This window comes from Haliotis rubra, unplaced genomic scaffold (assembly GCF_003918875.1).
Source record: "Haliotis rubra isolate DU_JTF1 unplaced genomic scaffold, ASM391887v1 Scf51, whole genome shotgun sequence".
Lineage (NCBI taxonomy): Eukaryota > Metazoa > Mollusca > Gastropoda > Lepetellida > Haliotidae > Haliotis > Haliotis rubra.
Window position 1 is genome coordinate 1,031,241 of NW_025767202.1, and position 15,425 is coordinate 1,046,665.

The following is a 15,425-nucleotide window of genomic DNA, read 5'->3' on the forward strand; positions in this document are numbered from 1 at the left end:
ATCATGCTGGATGTGACTTACCACTAATCATGCTGGATGTGACTTACCACTAATCATGCTGGATGTGACTTACCACTAATCATGCTGGATGTGACTTACCACTAATCATGCTGGTTGTGACTTACCACTAATCATGCTGGATGTGACTTACCACTAATCATGCTGGATGTGACTTACCACTAATCATGCTGGATGTGACTTACCACTAATCATGCTGGATGTGACTTACCACTAATCATGCTGGTTGTGACTTACCACTTATCATGCTGGATGTGACTTACCACTAATCATGCTGGATGTGACTTACCACTAATCATGCTGGATGTGACTTACCACTAATCATGCTGGATGTGACTTACCACTAATCAGGTTGGATGTGACTTACCACTAATCATGCTGGATGTGACTTACCACTAATCATGCTGGATGTGACTTACCACTAATCATGCTGGATGTGACTAACCACTAATCATGCTGGTTGTGACTTACCACTAATCATTCTGTATGTGACTTACCACTAATCATGCTGGATGTGACTTACCACTAATCATGCTCGATGTGACTTACCACTAATCATGCTGGATGTGACTTACCACTAATCATGCTGAATGCACTTACCACTAATCATGCTGGATGTGACTTACCACTAATCATGCTGGTTGTGACTTACCACTAATCATGCTGGATGTGACTTACCACTAACCATGCTGGATGTGACTTACCACTAATCATGCTGTATGTGACTTACCACTAATCATGATGTGACTTACCACTAATCATGCTGGATGTGACTTACCACTAATCATGCTGGATGTGACTTACCACTAATCATGCTGTATGTGACTTACCACTAATCATGCTGGATGTGACTTACCACTAATCATGCTGAATGTGACTTACCACTAATCATGCTGGATGTGACTTACCACTAATCATGCTGGTTGTGACTTACCACTAATCATGCTGGTTGTGACTTACCACTAATCATGCTGGATGTGACTTACCACTAATCATGCTGGATGTGACTTACCACTAATCATGCTGGATGCACTTACCACTAATCATGCTGGATGTGACTTACCACTAATCATGCTGGATGTGACTTACCACTAATCATGCTGGTTGCCACAGTCTTGAACTCGCATTCGCCAGCTTTTTTTCTGTACTCGACCTCAAACCTGGGCAGCGTCATCCCCTCCCGCATGATCACCGGCGTGGAGTGCCACTTGAACACCACGTTGTCGGCCGTGTAGCTGTCTGCAACACCACACACGTTATCTCTAGGTAAACGGTTGCGTGAAGACTTTCTTAAGTATATGTTCAATGACAACCTAATGCTATTCTTAACTCATTCGAGACATCTTTGAGCAAGAACTGCTCAAAAACACTTGTGACTAGTGACCAACCCAGCCATCGCGGCTTCATAGCTTTCAGTTTTCGGGAGCCGTGCCAGTTTACTCTCATCAGAGGAGTATGCAAAGTCCGTGGTCTGGACTACCAGTTGTCCGACATCCATTTTTTGTTGAAGTCGCGGTGGCTGAGTTGGATAGGAGGCTGACTTTGTGTGCTGGCGATGAGGTGCCTGACTCTGAAGATGTGGGTTCCAATCCCGGAACAAAAACTACTAGAATCTGTACTTTACTGAGAAAGTGTAATCCCAAATATAACATTTGATACATTTGACCTTACATTTTAACATTTTTAAATTTACGTTTTGATGACATATGTATTCTTTCTGTCGTCCAATTTCTAGCATAAGTGTACGCTTTCTTGCCCGGCATTTATTATTGTGTATGCAGCATTCCAAACTCTGCCTCGGAAATATTGTAAGATAGGTGTTTTCAAGCAATATACATGGACGTTAAAGAATTGAAACACACTGACAGATGACCAAAGTGGTACGTCAAACCCTGGTATTGGTGGTTTGCATGGCAACTACAGGCAGGGACTGAAAACCCACCATTATCCTCGACACAACCCAGCCTGCCTCTAATACCTCCCTGACTGACATGTGTACTCCCCAACACTCGCACAGTAACAGAGTAATGGCCAGGATGATTGGGGACGTCTGGATGTGAAGAGTGTACTTACTGCCACAGTATACTTACAGTGAGTGAGTTTAGTTTTACGCCGCACTCAGCAATATTCTAGCTATATGACGGCGGTCTGTAAATAATCGAGTCTGGACAAGACAATCCAGTGATCAACAGCATCAATCTACGCAACTGGGATACAATGACATGTGTCAACCAAGTCAGTCGCCTCTTACAAGCATGGGTTACTGAAGATCAGTTCTAACCCGGGTCTTCTCGAATCAGTGTACTTACAACTGCTGATGTTGACGGAACACTCCTGCTCGTCGTGTGGGTATTTGTGGAGATACATATCACAGCTCAGGGTCATGGAGATCCTGAAACAAGCACCACGGTGGCGTTACAGTAAACTACGGCTATAACGAACTCAGCGGGACACTACATTTAGTTCGTTATAACGGTAGTTCGTTATACGCATTTCGACTAAAACATACAGCAAGTGGTAGTGAGTCAGAAAACCCAGTTCGATATATCCGTCAGTTCGTTATAACGGTAGTTCGTTATACGCATTTCGACTAAAACATACAGCAAGTGGTAGTGAGTCAGAAAACCCAGTTCGATATATCCGTCAGTTCGTTATAACGGTAGTTCGTTATACGCATTTCGACTAAAACATACAGCAAGTGGTAATGAGTCAGGAAACCCAGTTCGATATATCCGTCAGTTCGTTATAAGCGTGTTCATTATAAAGATAGTTTACTGTGTCATCCTTGAAATGGAAATACAGCACCGCCGGGTGGGTTTTAGCTGGGTTTCAGCTCAATTTTAGTTGGGTTGCGGTTGGGTGTTAGTAGCGGTGAGGCTGGGTTTAGCTTTAGCTGGGTTGAAGCTGGGTAAACTAAAGCGCCATAAAGAGCCGTAATCGCGGTTTCCAATTCTTGGTTCGACTGAGTAATGATCATTGTTTTGTCTGCACAAAATGACAGACGACGTATCGCGCGTCTCGCGGCGGCGCACCCAAACTGGTCTGCAAAACAGCTTGCTGTGAAGGCGTCAAGTCAAGGAAACCCTAAGTATCAGAATGGACAATCAGAAGATCTTTAAAGCAAACTGGATATGTCAAGCGAGTGCCGAAGAAAGTTCCATTGATGACAACAGCACATATGGAGAAAAGGCTCGAGTGGTGCAGGGAAATGCAGGATACAGACTTTTCAAATGTGATTTTTTACGGAAGAATCAAAGTTTCAGTTTTATAGGATCACAAGAAAGAGGTGGTCAAGAGGTGGACGTAGCTGCAAAATGGTTCCGAAGTTCTCACCCAGTGTCATGGTTTGGGGTGGTATAGGCAAACTCGGGGTAACGCCGCTGCTAACTATTACAGGAAGGATGGATTCACGCAAGTACTGTCAACTTATACAAGAAGGCATAGTGGAATCCCATATAGGACAGAGTGGAATACCTTTCAAACTTTTACAGGACAATGCACCTGTACACAAGTCAAGACACACCTGTAACTGGTTTGAAACGAGTCACGTGACCTTACAGAAATTTCCAACGGCATCACCAGACCTGAACCCAATTGAAAATGTGTGGCAGATTATGAAGGTCAAATTAGAAAAGTTGGAACCGAAGAGTGTCGTTGAGTGGTCTAATCTCAGTCAAATATGGGTGGGCCTACCCCAGGACTACAGAGACAAATTGATTGACATCATGGGACGCCGTATTAAGCAGTGCATCGAGAGAAACGGTGGACTAACAGACTATTGACTTGCATAAATGTAAACTTCAGTATCCAGAGTGGATGTATGAAAAATATAACTGAATTTATTAGTAAATAAATTTTGAAACTACGTCTGTGAAAAGTCGCATTTTTTCTGCTCGTTACTGTATATACTTCATGGCCATACTGGGTGGTTATACGTCAGTGGCCATAGGAGTTCGCTCGTCACGCCGGTGGGGTATCCACGGGTGGTTAAGGAGTTCGCCGAAGGCCGTGATATTGGAATATTGCTACAAGCGGCGAAACCACCCACTCACATGGTACACTACATTCATATGGTCATAAGCCCATTTCTGATGTCCCCACGCATAGATGAGTATTGCTGAATATTGTCAGTATAACGCGGTCGTAGTTCATGGTCATACTCACTCGGACCTCTTGGCCACACTACATTTATATGGTCATGAGCATGCAGGTGGATGGGATGGACTGTCATATCAATTATACGTCATAGATGTAGATCATATTTTGATAACATAGATCAGATCATACCACGTGGTCATACATAACGTGGTCATAGTTCATAACATCATACTACATGGTCGGACCTCGTGGTCATATATATACTAACATGGTAACATAACATAACATTACATAACACATTACGTGAGCATGCATGTAGATAAGGATGGACTGTAGCACTATATTACTATCCATAATATAATATAATATAATATAATATACTGACTGTAATAAATAATATAATATAATGTAATATAATATAATATAATAATATAATATAATATAATATAATATAATATAATATAATATAATATAATATAATATAATATAATATAATATAATCATACTAGGTGGTCATACTTCATGGTCAATCTACGTAGTCATACTTTGTCGTCATACTTTATGGTCACTTAACGTAGTCATACTCCGAAAACAAAAAACATTCTAGTAAACGGACATAATGCGTGCTATAATGCGGCAGTGGACTGGGTAACATTTCCGACATGACATGAAACTGTCAAACTGACAACAACATATACTGTAGAAGTGAGCACTACCGGAATAGCACATAGCCAACGCTATAACAATACAAGACTACCAGACAATGAAGACCTGAAGACTATGAAGTCTGTACAAGCACGAAGCCCGACCAATGCCGTTTTAGACAAGCTCCAGGGATAAAGCTGTGCACAAAATACATTATTCTCTCTCAGTTCTATCACTCATGACAGATATATGTTCCCGGGAACATGAGTGTCAACACCCGGAAGTGCATCATATGTTCCAGAAGCTGATTTATGCATCCTCAGCCGGGAACACATCAACTAGCAGGCGGGCAGTTCACACATTAACACAATAGAAACTTGAAATATCTGCCCGCTAATCCGAAATGACAATATACTGCAAACAACCCATTTGTCATGAAGGTAACGGGATTAGTTTCTTGCATTTCACATTGTAGTCTCTGAAGCGATATCGAGTAATGCGTTATCACGTCTCTTATGACCGAGTGTTGTGTCGGGAATAAATATATTATGGTGAATGGTGACATGATAGACAGCAAATATGAATCTAATCTTTATCTTTCAAGACGGAACACACACGCCAGATGATAAATAGGTATATTCATTATACATGTATACAGATACCATCACGGCAAATATATATGACTGACAGTTTTAGAGGTTAAAGCGCTAGCTCGTCGGGTCGAGTGCATAAGTTCGACTCTCTGATTGAGAAATTGTAAGGCCCAATTCTGGCAACACGTTAAATAACAGTAAAACAGCGCAAACCCATTCTCAGTATCTCATTCACTACTTGTCGATCTGTCGGATACGATCAATAATGCCAGAATCTGTTCTTATGTATGTCATCATAACGTCAGCGATATCATTCTTCATGATCTGGTGTTTGATAACTGCATCCATTCTCATAATCATGGCATGAACAGCTGTCGCTGGCCTTTCCACAGATTTTCTACAGATATTACCAAACATTTTAGAGACTTTCTACAAACATTTTGAAGTACATACGTTATTCCCAATCAGCATATGACTAATTCTTACAACAGATTATAATTTCCCAGTCCTATAATTCAGACATTTCTAATTGATTTCCATTTGTGTTTGCAAACTGTACATTTATTTTGTAAACAGTTGAAGAGTCTGAGACAATAAGAGTAGGATCACACCAGCTCCCACGTTTCACAGAGTTTATATCAGACACACGCTCGTGTCATTCTCTCTATCCGTTGTTCAATGTACGTGACATTTAATCCGAAAATGGAAAACTCTGTCATCAAAGACTGCCTTCCACAAGAGAAATTGCTTGGTTGAGATAAACTGAAAATAGAGTGACTTATACAGTAAGCTCTCCGGTGTTTTCAGGTGAACAATTTCCTTGCCTTTGCATGTATTTGTGACGTGTGACAAAGGTACCGAAAGATTCCCTCACTTTTTCTCAAATACTTGGCATCATACTATTTGGTAGTAATTCGTGAAGAAATGTTCGTGATACAGTGGGAAATAGTTCGCGAAACAGGTAATCCTGCCCTGTGGAGAAAGGGTTCGCGAAACGTGAGCTTATCCAGCATTACCACTGGCACCTATCACAAACACATGCATGGGCAAGTCAATCCTGCATGAGGTACAAGTCAGCTAGACGACCAACAACACATCCTACCTGATACTTGACTGCACAGTTCCGTTGGGATACAAATGTAGCAGTTTGTTGGACACTGTGACGTCATGCATGATGGCCTGCTTCTCGTTGACGAAGTACAGGTCGGGCGTCCACACTCTCTCCATCAGCTTGGTGTCCACTTCTATCCGCGACAGGTTTGCGTTGTCCGACCACATCAGTCTGTGGTCGTTCCACTTCTGGCGTAAGTAAATGCTCATGGAATACTCCTGGAATTCAAAACAGGGTTTAGACCAGTGAAGCCGGGTTGCATTTGGGGCAGACTCTCCCCAAGGAGTAGATAATTCAATCCTTCGTTGACTGGCTGTTAATCCCCGTTTTGTGCAAGTAGATCTAGTTAAATTTGCATGATATATTATGAGTGTTTTGATGATTATGATTAATATGTTTATTACTGGTGCGAATTGATAGTTGATGTGTTCAGAGTGATGTGGTAGTAGAGTCATCTGTTGGCGTTATAATGAGGTGAGTTTTTCAATTTATTGTCAATTAACCCCTTAACAATATGTAGGCAATGTACTCAGATCTGTACAGTACAAACCGTCACAGCACAGCGTTTAGTTTTCAGGGAATGGTGCAGGTCGGACATGTCAAGTTACCGTTGCCACCCACAAGCAAGGATGTCGACCACAGCAGATGAAAATCGCCACGAATCTTGGATTCGAACCCCACAACCTCCGCATGCTGGAATTGTATTTGAGTTCACTAACGGTGTCCGACTTATTCTTACTACAGAGTCGCTACGTCAGTAGGACACAGTCCTTGTCATAGTCGCCTTAGACGCGTCAGAGTTTCATCCCTGTCGTGTCATGATGTGGACACCAACTTCACCCCTTCTAAAAGGGGTGAAAATATACATACAACATACTACCTTTTGAACACTATTTTAAGATACAGGGAGACAGCTGGTTTCGAACTGCCTTTGGGGTACACAAACCTGTACAAGCCGCCAGTACATGCTGTATAGTGGAGCCACCACTCAAAGCCTTCAGCAACACAAACACTCGGTAATTGTGTAGGACAACGTTAATGAAGAAACAGGCTGAACACTTGCTACCAGAATAATCGATGGAAATGATGTAAGTGTTGGCAGTAAAGTTTATATTTTCTATTTGTTGATAAACGCCGCAGGACTATTGACGGTCTTATGACGATGGACGGTATGACGATCGAGTCCGGACCAGACAACCAATCAGGGGACTGACTTAATGAGCATCGATCTATGTATCGATAACATGCATCCAAGTCACTGAACGTTACCACCGGATCCCGTTAGTCGCCTCTTCCGACAAGCATGGATTGCTGATAGCCAGTTACATCCTGGGTCATCACGGAGCGTTATCAGTAATCACTGTTTGTTGTACATAAACATATACCGGGGGCATTTTGCTGATGTATTTCTTTGTTGCTTGACGTCGTTTTTGATGGTATTCGACGTACAGTAAGCTACGTTTACAATGAATTCAAGGGACCACTAGTTTTAGTAGGTAACCATAGTTCTTCATATGCATTTCGACCAAACTTTACAGCAAGTGGTATAAAACAGTTCGTTATATCCATCTGTTCCTTACACGCGTATTCGTTACAAACGTAGTTTACTCAGTTTCAGACAATACAGTGATAGCTGCTATGATGAGTGAGTGAGTGACCTTTTAGTTTTACACCGCTTTTAGCAATATTCCAGGAACATCATGGCAGGGGACACCAGACATGGGCGTCACACATTGTGGGGAATCGAACCCGAGTCTTCGGCGTGACGAGCGAACGCTATAACTACAAGACTACCCCACTGCCCCTACTATGATGAACTCTAAGGATACCATAAGCCGTGATCAGCAAGGTCCCTTGGTCTGACCACCCGATCCGTTAAGTCCACTGTTACGACCCAGATAGGTTGTTGGGGACCAATTCCAATCCGTACTCCGCCTGGAATGTCGTAATATAAAGTTACTTACGTTCTAATGAGAGGAAAGACTATCTCAGTCAGTGTCATGGGAGAAGTTTACCAGGATTTAGTTCTGTAGGTCAACAACCATATACAACACGTCCTAACACACGGTGTCCTGCCTGATGTGTGTCTCCCCAAGGGATACAGATCACAGAATCTTTAGACATATCATATCTGATTTAATGATAGATTTTACCATCAATAAACGATACTATCACACTGATATGATATTGCTCTGTTGTATGTGTTCGGTGAACCAATGTGTCTGCGTCCTTTGAGGGGAGATGAATGTTCTGCATCTTCTAGATAAATAATTGATGACCCTATTGATCGCACTACCTGTGGATGAAAGGGACTTTGCATTGTGATACGGATATCCACAGGTAGATACATACATTCAGGTCTGGGAGATGAAACAGTAATACTTCGTGTGGGCTTCCTAAAGATAATCGGTTGACAGTAACCTAACAGGTCAATGTGGATCGGATGGCCAGGATGGTAGACTTACTTGACTGCGTGACAGCGTCGCAAGACGATGCAGACCGGTGCTCATATCAACAACCGGCATTTCTGGTCAAGACACCATATTGGTAATTTTATTGTTAATACACTGGGAATTTTACTGACTATGCATTTAACAGCTAATACTCACTCACTTAGTACAACATCTTCATTGTTTAAATAAACTAGTAGTTTGAAGTCATTGTGCCGAGGCCAGTGTAGAAGATGGGCCCTTTTGAATACAATGTATCAGAGGTATAGATTGTAGATGAGGTAGCTGACGTAATTTATTTAAAGTAATGTACGTGTAATACCTAGATGGAATATCGGCAAGATGAATATTTACCATGGAAAGTTAAATGTTCATAAGATCAAATGTTTGCCATGTGTGTGTGTGTGTGTTTTGTGCGTGCGTGTGTGTCTGCGTGTGCACGTGTCAGATCTACGATGCTCTCCTCTGCAAGTTGTTGTTTTTGTTATGGTCAGAGCAAAATATGACGCAAACGGATGTTTATGAGGGTCCCTAACGCTTGACCGTTCAGAACACGTGCAGATCCTTCGCACAAGTTTCTGTCATCGAACTTTTGACAAGTTTATTTTCATTTTCCCATGATACACAAACCGTATTCCTATAATACGAGAATGGCATGTAAGATTATCCTTACCAAATGTGGAGTAGTATAAGCATGTCGATGAACACGTATCGTAGTCGTTGCACCCTTATTTCCAAATTGGGCCATTTAAACAACAGAAGCTTTTTTAGACTTTGATATACTCCAACATACATATTGCATGAAATAAACTTAAATTTATCACTCACAGTTGTTTTTGTTTACGTTTTAAATCATTTTTTTAATAAAGCAGAAAACATGCACGTTAGTTCTAGAAATACCCATATTCATTTTGGGATATGATCGAGCCGTCAGACAAATCTCATGAACATTTTACAAATTTGTATGAATTGATAATGAAACACAGGAACTGTCACACACTGATCAACTGAAACAGGAGGAAACAAAAGAAACGAAACACATCTTTGGGTTCAGTGAAGCTTACAAAAATGTATCATACCATAGTTGATGGAGCAAAGCCGTATTTTGACCTGCGTTTAGCTATCGCCGCAGTGTCCTTGAAATAAACGGAGAATCCAACATGAAGAACAAGCACATGCTGAAAGTAGGGTCGTCATGGCAACATGAGCACTCTTAGCATGACGTTGGAGAAGAAATAGTTCTAATTTATAGACAAATCTCACCTACTAACATTACAAGCCGTTTAAATAACAATAAAGGTTCTTTTGCGCCACTACAATATATATTAAAATTATCGTATTTTAAAACATTCTATAGGAGTTTTACGTACATTAAATAATTAACTGTAATTGTGATGTAAAGTTTGTTCGGATACAGAATCCGTGACTCTCTTAACACGAACCACCTTTGTACGACATATTGAGCAGACAACAGTAGAGAAGATGTGTCCGGCGAGCATCAACAAGAGTTTGCTATAGTAAGTGTTAGACAAATAGAGGTTAGAGAAACAGCTACGTGCATGCATACACATGCAGAAGGACACCGTGCTGCTAGAAGCCAGTAGAAAGACGGGGAGGCAGGCATACCTTATGTATCATTCGAGGACACGGAAGTAGATTACTTTGGCAAGATACTAATCATTAACACTGTCTTCAAAAAACACCTGCGTTGTTGTGGTAATTAATGAATGGATGTCATAAGTTATGCATTATGTAAGTATGGCACAGTCCTCTGGGTTTTATACCTGGGGAACATGTAAATATGTGAAAAGTAGCATGAACTATTTATTTATCTTACATATGAATTTTATATAGTTTTCAGTCCAATTAATTCTAATCGTGACGTGAGATACAGAATAATCTGTGTGTCCAACCCATGACGTAAAGGAAACTGATAACAATATATCGGTGAGTTCACGTGTATATTTAATTTATACATCTTTTTTCACGAATATAATGTAGTCCCGTATTTTGGAAAAGTCGTAGGGACGCCCTGACTCGGCATCGGGCACTCTGCTTGATAAATTCTTTGAATTTCTTACAATAGCATGTTAGCTTTTATTCGAAGGCATGGGGTTCCTGTAACACGTTATATTTGGGATTTCACTTTCTCAGCAGGATTCCTGTAACACGTTATATTTGGGATTTCACTTTCTCAATAGGATTCCTCTCCTTTATTTGGATGTAAAGAATGAAAAGACGAAAATCGGCAAGTTTTATAGGATAAACAGAACAGAACATACCTTCCTCAAAAACAGAGGGATGGTACTATTAAATTAAATATAAGCAAAATATATCTCTGCACAAGAACAATAATTAATCAATCCATCCAATCAGGATAGCTTTAGCACAGTAGGTACAGCGACTAGCTAGGGAGCCTCACCTGTTCCCGCTCACCAGGCAAAATCTGTTTGTGTCAAGTTTAGGATGAGACAGATGAAGTACATTGAATACGTTACTGAATTAATTAATTAAATATATTAAATTATTATAATAATATAATTAAACTACACCGTATTTCGGGAGGTCTATGACAGTAATTTCTTCATTGATACGTCGTTTAAGTACTTGAGAGTTTACTAATTACGGTTTCAGAACAATATCCGGTTAGAACCTAATCGATCGCTCAGGTTTAGCATCTTAGGATCCAATATGAAGGATATATTTCGAACGTCATGTGTATACGTTTAAGAATATTCCAACAAAGGTATTCACATTTCATATTCTACTAAAAATATGATTATCATTAACATGACGCCGATATTTTGTTTCATTTTATGGACGTTATCTGCCAAATAATGTCCAAAATAAAAATAGATAAAAGCTACAAAGCGGGTTCCAGATAGGAGTTACAGTTACGTTTACCACACATGTCAATATACTTACCATTGTTTTATATTTGCTAACTCTACTTTTAGGAGAAGATCGGGCTCGATATGAGCCAACCCATTCTTTCTGGCCTGCCGTAACTGCTTGTTGCGTGCGCTTACACGGCTTCCCATCCCTTCCCTGCGGCAAACAAGATGTTGGGAAGCTGTACTACACAGGGAGGTTCCGCTACAGGTTGTGTCGGGTTCAAAGGGGTTAATCTCTATGCGTTTTTTTATTGATGTTATTAAGCATAGTAAGGCATATGGCAAGCATAGATACACATTAATAGGTTTGCAAGAAAATTAGACAAAAGTTAATTGACACAGTAGTAAGCGTGATGTTACTGAAACATCTACATTGTACACGACAGCGACATCACAACACGTCACGAAACGGCACACACATTTGGATTGTTACTCCTGTGGTACTACACAAAACATCTAAACTAAAAGCCATAATACCCAATTTTTTTATACATGTTCTCCTGTTGCTTTCTATCTGGGTATATTATGAGAAAAGATATTCATATTGTTAAGTTATTGCGTCACAACCATTTTAAAATGGAAACATATTTTCAGCAGACACTGGCGAGTGTTGATGCCAATATTGTATTAAAGAGCCAAGATCAAACGAGTGTTCCCAGCTGTGCTTCCTGGAATATGGTTTCTAAAACGTGTATACAATGCCCCTCCCCTTTCCCCTCTCACTGTTTTTTCAATAAAATATACCTCCCTACTTTTGAGACATATGTACCAGAGAAGCATTGTCTTCAGTGTTTTCTTTATAGTACTAAATATGTATGCATTCCGTATGTTTGTGGTGTCAATTAAACGTCAGGTATTGACCCCTTCATTTTACGAAAGACCCACATTTTCCTCACCGAGTCGATAACGTTGAATATAAAATGCGTGTTTGGTCAGATTAAAGAAGGTGTCTAATTCACTTTATTCTAAGCCTGCCAGTCATTGGTTGTACACGTTAGTCGATCTCAATCATTCTCACAGCAAGCATTTAAAACAGGCCTGATGGTGTTGCGGTTTTTGTCTTGGTTAATGTAACATCAGTAGGACGTGGGAGATAGTTGACAGTTATCTGTATATGACTCACACACTATGGTGAACCCCTCCACAGACATATACTCAGACGAATAAGTACAAAAACACCTATATATAACATGGCCGGATCCAGGAATTTTTGGGGGTTCAGGGGTTTCGAGCTCCCCCCCCCCCCCTATTGGCTCCACCAACGCAAAAAACATTCTTGAATTTGGTCTTAAGTCATTTTCAAAAGGGGATTCGAACCCTCTGACCACACTCCTCCTCTGGATCCGCCAATGTACAACATATAGGGTACTACTTAAGATCAACCGTCAACTCATTCTCCAGAAGACCTATTTTGTGTCATACTTTGTTGGCATGCTGTCTAACGCGGCACTCAGCAACATTCCAGCTTAACCGCCGGCAAACGAACCTATATATCCTTGTCTGAAGGCGGCTAAAACTGGTCACTAGAATTTGGTATCATGTCGGGTATCATAGCCATGTAAGTTACGTTTACTACCTTCAGTTTAGTACCGCTTTGATAAACGTTTGTAATTTTCAAGTTTATAGTTTCCTCTGTATGGCATTCTATACGACTACAAAACTGAGTCTAGACAGGACCAGACAATCCAGTGACTGGCTTCATAAGCATTGATCTACGCATTATGGTATATGATATCGACCAAGTCAGCGAGCAGTGTGTTAGTCGCCTCTTACGACAAGCCGGAGTTGTTGACCCTGATAACTGAATGTTTCTGGTGTATTGTGGATGTACTTTCATGTCACGTGACACATGTACCTTGTACATTATTGACATATACACTAAGACACAGTTTGAGAAGAACGATGACACGGTGTATATAAAACAATACACATTATTTCTTAAGCTTTCCTAAGCTGACGAGCAAAAGAAAGTACACAGGTGTAATTGTTGTTGCAATCCAAAATATACGTTCTAATTTATAAAATTATTGAAAAACATTGATTGTATAGAACGCAACCATCATGTTTCATTTGCCAAAATGCAACCAAAAACATTTGTACGTGTTTTGCACGAATCTTTGCAAAATTGTGATTATTGTCCCATGCACCAGCACTTTTCTGACAGAGAGTATAAAACCTGTTTGTCGTGAAGACTGAACAATCACTTGACAGAAATCTCACGAGGAAATTCCAAGATTGACGTCGGCGCAACGAGAACGGGCCAAATGAATGACACAAATAGGTGCCTTCAACAGCGATATTGCAAGGACATTGGGTTGCACAATACAAACCATAATTCGGCTTTTTAGCCGTTTCAGTACGACAGGCCAGACATGTGATCGACCCAGAAGTGGACGTTCCAGAGTCACAACACCCACAAAGGATCGCTATCTGTGGGTTATTCACCTACGCAACTGGATGTTGAAGTCGACGTCATCAGCAGCCACATCATTGGGTCATCGCGTAAGCCGATTCACAGTGACAAGACGACTTCGTCCTGCTGGCATGTATGGGCCTACCGACCACTGCGTGGAATGGCCTTGACCTTCCAGCATCGTAGGAACCGTCTGCAGTGGTCATCACTACATCGCTGTTTATTGTTACAATGTCATTTTGCTGATAAAACACGTGTATTGCAGTGTGCTTCAACATACATTTTCCATTTCATCAAAAGGTTTTGTTATTTTTATCTTATTGGAAGAAACACAACCTGTGTACTTTCTTTTGCACATCAGTTTATTTAAATATCTCCGCAATGTGTTTTACACTATTGTGATGGACATGTACACCATTAACGCTTTAAGTTAAACAACAACGGAACACTTGAGGATATGGTCAGCAGATGTGATGTGAGAACGTGTCAAGATTTAACGCAAATTAACAACTATGCGAAACAATACTGTAACTAACATCGTGATTTTATCTACAAACTTAATTCAGAATTAAAGTAGAAGATGTCATACGTACATGGTGTTGCTTCTATGGGCTGTGGCTGCTCCTAGCTCTAGTAGCGCAAAGGTGAATAATGTAGCACTATACGTGTCTAAAGGTACAAGCTTCTTGCTATTCAAGGCATTTGGCACTATGTGTAGAGTAGCTCTCATGCGTCTAATACATGCAACTTTGAGTGACAGATATTCTACAATAAACACTAGGTAAGATAACAAGACATGCACTGTTACTGCCTTTAGTTCCAGTAATTCCAAGACTGGGAAACATTGGAACAATACGAGACGCTTACATTGTAGAACCCGAGTACAAAAATCGAAATGCATAATGCACAAAACTCATCACTGATGACTTTGACACCATGATAGCTACTACCTGAACACCCCGCCACCAGGTGTCGTACGCCCTGGGATGAGATACTTTTCATCGCCAAAACAATGGTTTCACTTTTGGCACTGACATCACTTCACCTGACCACACGACAGGAGCTTTGAGATTGAGAGCTGGCATTGTCTCCCAGATGCTCAATATGCTACAATCTCTTACTACCATACAAGATACACATTAAAGTGAATAATGGCGCTAAGTGATCTTCACATCCGTACTACTGTCAAACTGTGGACGAAGG

The 15,425-nt window shown here is 40.7% G+C and overlaps 1 protein-coding gene across 3 annotated transcripts in view; it reads right to left on the reverse strand.

Moving 5' to 3' along the window:
- Positions 1–15,425, reverse strand: part of LOC124292176 (glycine receptor subunit alpha-4-like) — a 144,484-nt gene that overhangs the window by 11,717 nt on the left and 117,342 nt on the right. Inside the window, exons 5-10 of one of the 3 annotated variants that reach the window (XM_046729227.1) lie at positions 11,841–11,963; positions 11,338–11,361; positions 9,995–10,051; positions 6,457–6,683; positions 2,328–2,410; positions 1,108–1,257 (exon numbers count right to left, since the gene is read on the reverse strand). In XM_046729227.1, the coding sequence (XP_046585183.1) occupies positions 1,108–1,257; positions 2,328–2,410; positions 6,457–6,683; positions 9,995–10,051; positions 11,338–11,361; positions 11,841–11,963 (664 nt within the window). The remainder of the gene's footprint in view (positions 1–1,107; positions 1,258–2,327; positions 2,411–6,456; positions 6,684–9,994; positions 10,052–11,337; positions 11,362–11,840; positions 11,964–15,425) is intronic. The other 2 variants (XM_046729228.1, XM_046729229.1) reach the window with 2 other exon arrangements.